The following is a 7,217-nucleotide window of genomic DNA, read 5'->3' as shown; positions in this document are numbered from 1 at the left end:
TCTGAGCAAAGAACCCACCCATCAAAGTTTCAAAATTTCTTTGCAAAAGAAGTACGCTTAACTTGTCCGCAAACACGATGATGGTCAGCAAAACACGCGTTGGCTATAAGTTTTAAATAGACTGGCGTTTTTATGAATTCAAACAAAACCGGCAATACGCTGGTATTTTCGTACCCTCATAGCGATGAGAGAGTCCGGAACCTCGCAAACTGGGCAATAAAGGAGGAGGCCATCTAAGCCTTTGTTCTTGACAGGCTGCAGTTTGGTGACCTACAGAAGGAAAAAAGGGGCATCAATTTAAAAGGCTTGTAATTATCGAAATTTATCATTTTCTCACCTAGAAAGAGCATAATGTAATAAAATGACTCAAAATCAGGCGCTTTTTTATCACTACGTTTTCCTTTTGATCATTTAACTTACCGCGGTGTGCCAATCGCTAGGCTATGAAATTGATGTATAGTGAATTTTTCACGGTGGCAGATCACGTTCATGTGGTCTGAGTTCCTCACTAGTCCAATACTTTAAGCAGCATAATGTAATCAACGCTAAAGGAAGGTTTTTCTACGAAGCAGAGTGGACGTGGCACATTTCCGCGATAAATGCGGAACGTATGGAATCACGACGTCTAGAGTAGACCTCCACATTAAATTCACAGCCGGAAATCCATTCAGAGAGACTTATAGAACCTGCCGGTTTATATTGCTTTATTCAGCAGAGCCAACTGTAGCAGTGAATGCTTCATGTGTAGCTTCATGTTTCGCGCCTGTACTTTTTGCTTTCGAATGCCATAATGATTCACATACTTCACAGTGCAGCATGTACTTACTGCACTTACACCCTTACTGCATAATGGTGCACACATGGGGGCATTCAGTACGAAGGTTTATTTCAGTGTCAAGAAGTCAAAAATTTCTTGGGGTGGCCAAGGTGTCCCATTACCTAACGTGACACCTAATGAGCAGGCGACCTCTGAAAAAGTGTTAATTGTTTATACCATAAAAAGTTATATTTGTTTCCTTTGCAGAACTGTTATATAGTTACTCCCTGCCGTCTAGCTACGTACTAGTAAGTCTTTGAGGATGACCTTTTAAAAATCAAGCGTATTATTATTCTTAACAAATTCATAACAATGCCCTCCACATAACAAAACAACATGTGTAAAACGAAAAGCGGGCTTGCTGGAAAGTTTTATTGCCTTCATACTACCACGGAGAGATAATATTTTCGAGATGGTTGAGGTGTTAAACTCGGCTCAGTATACCATGCCATTATAGAGGAAAACTAAACTGTACGTCACCTTCTTTATTTCTGTTCTGGTCCTGCAGCGTCGACAGATGTGCGTTGTGTCTGCAAAATAGCAAGGTCCACAGACCATGTCCAAACACAGAAGTCTGTACAATTCCTCCGGCTGGCAGTCGCAGCTCGCACAGCGATCGAAAGGATAGGATTCCAATAGAATGGTCTTGCACGGGACTTTAACACGATCCGTCACCTCAAGCAATAGGTACGTGCTGAAAATAGAAAGAGAGATTTTCTTTGTAATATTTGTTTGCAGAGCTGATTTGTAATGAAGCGATCTAATGCTTGTGGCCCGTCTACATCACTCACAATCGCACTCCAAGTAATAAAAAAATCATTAAAAAACATTGCATTTGGTCGTGATAGATAGCGATGGTAGTACCCTTTTCAATATCATTCAAATTTGCGTATCTTCATGCAGTCGGCTTCATAAATCGTTTCCTTTATCCTGCAGCCGCTTTAAAACAGTTACCAGATATGAACTTTAGTGGGGAAATAATTGCAGTCATGAGTAATAATGTCAGCATAGTTCGGTGATAGAAAGTGCCTTATTGTACAATAACCTGGCATGGAAAAAAATCATGCTCCTAATGCACTGAAACGTATTTACACTAGTTAGAAAAATGCTAAACACATCTGACATCGACATTAAAAACTTTTATACAACTCTTGATTTTTTTTTATTAGAGTCACCGAAACATGCGGATTGTTTCGCAGGATGATCGTAATGGCATTTAGCACGCATCCACTGCCTCGCGATACATATTTTTTAACTAGTGCGAAAACTGAAACAAGTTCAATCAGCGTACAAAGAAACTTTGGCAAGTGTTTCTTTAAGGCGTGCTGCACTTTTTGCATGTGAACTCCAGTGACGACGCCGTGCTTCCCACGGCGGACCGCACTATGCGTACCCTCGTTCACGACTGTTGACAGAAGCGCACTATTCGATTGATGTCCAGGTCTTTTCATTCGTAAGCGCTGAGCACGCGTCACCGTTATTTTTGCCGCTCTTAAAAAAAAAGCAGCGTGCGCTCATGATGCTACTTCGTCTTCGGAAAACCCATGCCATGTGTCACATGGCACGTGAGTTCGCGCAATACCTTCTTTAATCACCTGGTGTCCACCACCTTTCCTGTAGGAAAGGCGAAGCGTGAACATAGCTTCTCGCAGTTGTTTATAGCGCTACAAAAAAACAAGGACACAGGAAGAAATACACAGGACGGGCGTCCCGTCCTGTGTACTTCTTCCTGTGTCCTTGTTTTTTTGTAGCGCTATAAAGAACTTCGAGAAACTATGCTTCAGAAACTGGCTCCACAACGTGTTTTGTTACGTGAACATAACAGCGGAAATGAATTATAATATTGTATTATTCATCCTGCTGGAAAATAATATGATGTTTTAGTGTTTTTTGACGGTCAGCTGCTAATCCGATAGACAAGAGTTCGCTTCCGGCCACGACAGCTGAATTTTGATTGGGGAAAATACAAAAATGTCGGCGTGTACTGCGATATCCACGCCTATTAAACAAATTTTATTAATCTAAATTGATTTTAAACCCTCCACTCCGGCCTGCCTCAAATCACATGCGTCAGTTTGGGGGGTTAAGTCAAACAAAAAAAAATAATAAGGAGGTTTTCGCCCGTTAAAAGCGCTGGTTGAGTTTTCCCTGCGGCAAAAAAACATTTAGCTCCAGGAAAATCATTAGATCTTGCAGTGGTCATTCAAAAATTGCACAATCTTGAAAGCAACAGTCTGCTGCCTGAAATCTGTACCAAGAAATAGGCATATAGTTGCAGATTTTTTTCCAGTGATGGCGACATCCAGTATGAAACTGGAGGTTCTGGGAGAAATTTATATTTTAAGTAGGAGAACAAAGTCATGATGAAGCAACTGTTTGCACAGGGATGTGTTAAGGATTGTGGCACTACACGTACCGGATGATAAATGCCTCTGGTTGGTCTGCTGCAGTTTATGAATAGGGCTGAGCACTGTATAATTAATAATATTTGTGACTTTTGCCTGATAAAATATCTGATAATGAAAATTATTTAAAATCTTTCTCACTCTAAACGATTCATCATTTCTTACCCGCTTCAATCATAATTGCTCAACAGCGAATGTTTTGAGAATGGCAGCGTGCCACTATGCCCCTAATGGTGTTTCCATCGGTAGCGCTGTTGGAGGCAAAAGCTGTGTCTGGTACCTGTGGCAGATATCGCCGGTATTATAATAACGATATCAATTCTGAACACGCCTTTGGGTTATTAAAAGTTGTTTTATGCAAGGTTTCAATCGATCTTAACACTACTACCGCACGCCCTCTCTACGGCGAAGGGGTCAACACGTCGATAATTTATATAAAGCTACTAGACTATTACATTTTGTGTCCTGGCCGCCGCAGTGGCTAAGTGGTTATAGTTCTCGGCTGCTGACCCGAAAGACGCAGGCTCGATCCCGGCCGCAGCGGTCGAACTTCGATGGAGGCAAAATTCTAGAGGCCCGTGTACTGTGCGATGTCAGTGCACGTTAAAGAACCCCAGGTGGTCGAAATTTCCGGAGCCCTTCACTACGGCTTCCCTCATAGACTGAGTCGCTTGGGGACGTTAAACCCACATAAACCTAAACCTCAACATTTTGCGTTTCCAATGCCGTGGTTCGCAAATAGCATAGCACAAGCTTCTAACGACGAAAAAGCGGGACTACCATGAGAAAGTTATATTCTAAAGTGGTTCTTAGCGCCACAACCGGAAACTCACTTATTCGCAAAGAATTTTGATTGGCAAAAAAAAATCTCAATAATAAAAGTAAGCGGACTGCCCTTACTTTCGCTCGTTTTTATTTGAGTCAGTTGTAAATATATAGTCGCGTAATGAGCCTTTCTGTGCGAATAAGTCAAAAGAATATACCGGTCGGGCTTGCATGCAGCGCAAGGCTTAACAGAGAGTATGAAACTTTAGGACGGCCTAGTTTTGCAGCGGTTAGATGCTAAATGTACTCCTTGGCTTTGCACCACTCCTGCGACTTCGTCTGCTGCCAAGAACCTCCCTCTTACTGGCTTTGATGGTCAATAAGAACTACTAAGCAAGCGAATGCACCCTTATTTTGAACCACTGGCATTCTGAGCGTTTAGATGGAAGGTAAAACTGAACCAAAGGGTTACGCGTTCTCAAGTTCGGCAGAAGTGATTTGAGCAGAGGCCGAATAATCAAATCTTTTTAGCTTCCAAAATTCTCGAGTGACCATTAATGGCTCAAGGCGACTAAATATTGCCTCCTAGCGAGAGGGGATCCACAAAAAAGGCACGAACCCATCGGAGCGGTGAGAAAACTCCATTCTTAGTTGCCGAGCCACAAGCAGAACACGTACGATGCCAAGCTTATCTTGTTTGCACTGAAAGACCGCCCAGTTGGTGCCGTGTGCATCGCGTCGCTATCGCGAATATATTTTTATTTTTCCTCCTTCCCTCAGCCTCTTTTCCGGCCCGCGCGAGATATTGCGGTGACTCAAACGTGGGCGGGCATCGTTCTAGCCTGAGTGCTACCCAGCCCTAGAGTACGCGCGTGTAAGTTAAAACAAATGAAATCATAATATGGGTGGGTGCAATTCCTAGGCTATGCTAACTTTAAAATAACTCTGCAGAAACTAGCACGCTGTAATGCAGTATATTACCACATACTTTATTTAGTGTCAACTTTCTCACTTGTCTGTCCGGTTGAATAAGCGTTGTCAATTATCAGTAATACATTTTTTTGCTCACGTCGGAAACAAGTTTACCTTTGGATTTCCTGCTGACTGTACACAAAGGTAACCAACTTCCAGCTGACAGTCACATCCAGTTCCACTACATCATCATGAGACCAACTACATAGACAGCAGGAAGTAGCGTCCCACTGTTATCTCTAAATAACCCTGCTGTGTAAATATACTGATGTGCCTATTGCGAAAGCTTCTAAAACACGAACAAATGTCTTGAAATGAATGGTACTCCACTGAATATACCTTGCTTGCTTATCCGCAAAGATAAGTGTGCTTTAAGAATTTGCTGCTCACCTGTCTAAAATATGCAGTATCTAATGCCACACTAAAGCACGTCGATAAAAAAGACCACGAACGCTTGTGTCCGGAAAGAAAAATAAATTTACTGCACTCCTTGGCCTAAAGTTACTTTGTAGCTTCGCAGGCTCATAGAATAGGGCACGCACCATTCTTATGTTTAAAGAAAAAAAAACTTTGCAGTAGGACACGCCAGGTACCTGATAGAAGAAGGAAGTTCAGGAGGAGGAACAAGGCTTTGTCTTAGAGTGCTGAGCTGTGGAGGAGGGCCTTATCATCTATGTGCATCAATATTTGAAGCCGGAAGTTGTTTTAGAGGCTATTTCAAATGACATCGAGAAATTGTGACGATGCTCTCAGTGAAGTATGTTGATTTCCTCTGTGAATAATGTGTAGAAGCTCCAAAGTCGCGAGGAGCGCGGGGAACCAAAGCGCGGGCGTGACCAAATATGTCACTTGGCACATACGCTGTGAAGTGACGCGATTTGATGAACACCGCTGTGCGCTCTTTTGTGGCGAGGGGCTTCCGAAAGGTGAGAAAAATCAGCCAAAAAATGTTGAGCCACACGGCGAGGGTGATCGCGTTTTTGACATGCCTAAAACTGATACGACTGGCTACAAATCTCTAATTGCAATCAGACGCCTATCAGTATAATATTACTACTTGATTTACCTCCCGTCTGGCGTCCACCAACACAGTATTACTAAACCGCGAAAAGGGCTCTCCTTACCTGAGACAATTTGTTTTAAAATGCTTGGCTGGCTTCCCTAAAACACCTGGTGTCTGCCCTAGTGGTCCTCGTAGGCCGTCATTTGATGCAAAATATTTTGGAGAACATTTTTCAGGAAGTAGTTTCTCTAGCATATTTTTAAGCGGGGAAGAATTTTGAATTTGCGGGCATTAATGTCCCGAAGCGAGACACAGGCTAATTGGGACGCCATTGTGGACACTGTAGAACTTATTGAAACGCCTAGGGATCTTTACTGTGCGCTGATATGCCACAACACACGGATGGTTCTGTGTGTCACTTCCAGCGAAATATGGCAGCCATGGCCGAGATCGAACTCGCGACCTAAAGCCAAAGTCACTGAACTACCGCGGCTGATAAGTGCGGAAGAAAGCATTGTTTTGTATCAGATATAGCCGTGGAATTTTGATTTATTTTATGTGTAAATGTTCTGTGTTTTTCTGGCGTTAAAATTGGTTGTAGAGTCACATATTTTTTTCCTATTGCGCATTGCGGTTAATTCTTTCTTGCTTGTATTTTACTATAGTTCTGTGTATCGTCCGCAGAAGCACAATATGGTAGGATTTTCATTGCTATCCATTCCATATTGGTTCAAGGTAGAATTTTATTCAGAACTACATTATCCTGCTTCTGGGAGTTTTCAATTTCAAATTCAGCTTTCCTTCCGCTCAATAGCATTGCGCTTAATGGCGATTGTTGCAGTGCGTCTGTTTCAACAGGTTTGGTTTTTCAAAGCAACGCTTCCTCAAAGCTATTTGTCTGCCTTTTGGTATTGAATCAGCGATGTTGATTATGCCTTGCAAAAGCTTTTCACCTTTATACTGTGGTATTTCCTTATTTTCCAGCGATAGTAGAGTGGGTACAAACTTTCTCGCATCTTGGGTCAAATGCTTGTTGAATCTGACTTTGACTTACCCTTGGGCAAAAAAAAAGAAACTTGTGCCATAGGGTTCTTAGGCCTAAAGTTCCCCTCACGTCGTAAATTATGATCACCCTAAAGAGGAAAGGTAACGAATATTTTTTTGCAATACGCCCCTTTGAAAAAAGCCACTGTACTATGCAGGGACCGAAACGATAAAGATCTGCAAAATGGTCAACCAAACACTCTGAGAACTT

General features: G+C 42.3%; 1 protein-coding gene across 3 annotated transcripts; it reads right to left on the bottom strand.

Moving 5' to 3' along the window:
* Nucleotides 1–123: 123 nt before the first annotated feature.
* On the bottom strand, nt 124–4,717 carry LOC144104327 (uncharacterized). 3 transcript variants are annotated; one of them, XM_077637259.1, is made up of 3 exons: nt 4,607–4,717; nt 1,298–1,511; nt 124–270 (listed from the first exon to the last, which is right to left on the bottom strand). In XM_077637259.1, exons 1-3 carry the CDS (start codon nt 4,630–4,632, stop codon nt 139–141), a joined length of 372 nt encoding a protein of 123 aa, XP_077493385.1. In that variant the 5' UTR covers nt 4,633–4,717; the 3' UTR covers nt 124–138. The 3 variants fall into 3 exon arrangements, 2 of the variants coding, with proteins under 2 accessions (XP_077493385.1, XP_077493386.1); XM_077637260.1 differs by having other exon boundaries at nt 1,298–1,347; nt 4,607–4,692; XR_013308501.1 differs by lacking the exon at nt 4,607–4,717 and adding an exon at nt 4,540–4,561 and having other exon boundaries at nt 133–270.
* Between the last annotated feature and the right edge of the window lie 2,500 nt (nt 4,718–7,217).

Source organism: Amblyomma americanum, chromosome 9 (genome assembly GCF_052857255.1).
Source record: "Amblyomma americanum isolate KBUSLIRL-KWMA chromosome 9, ASM5285725v1, whole genome shotgun sequence".
NCBI classification, from domain to species: domain Eukaryota; kingdom Metazoa; phylum Arthropoda; class Arachnida; order Ixodida; family Ixodidae; genus Amblyomma; species Amblyomma americanum.
Note: the sequence above shows the minus strand (reverse complement) of the source record. Positions and strands in the feature narration are given on the sequence as shown.

What these genes read in the sequence shown, in the direction of transcription:
- LOC144104327 (XM_077637259.1), bottom strand. Translation starts at nt 4,632, where the DNA reads ATGGAGTTTTCTCACCGCTCCGATGG. An exon ending in TTTTCTCACCGCTCCGATGG is followed by an intron (nt 1,512 to 4,606) that starts GTTCGTGCCTTT and finishes TTCTATTTTCAG; the next exon opens with CACGTACCTATTGCTTGAGG. An exon ending in CCAGAACAGAAATAAAGAAG is followed by an intron (nt 271 to 1,297) that starts GTGACGTACAGT and finishes TTCCTTCTGTAG; the next exon opens with GTCACCAAACTGCAGCCTGT.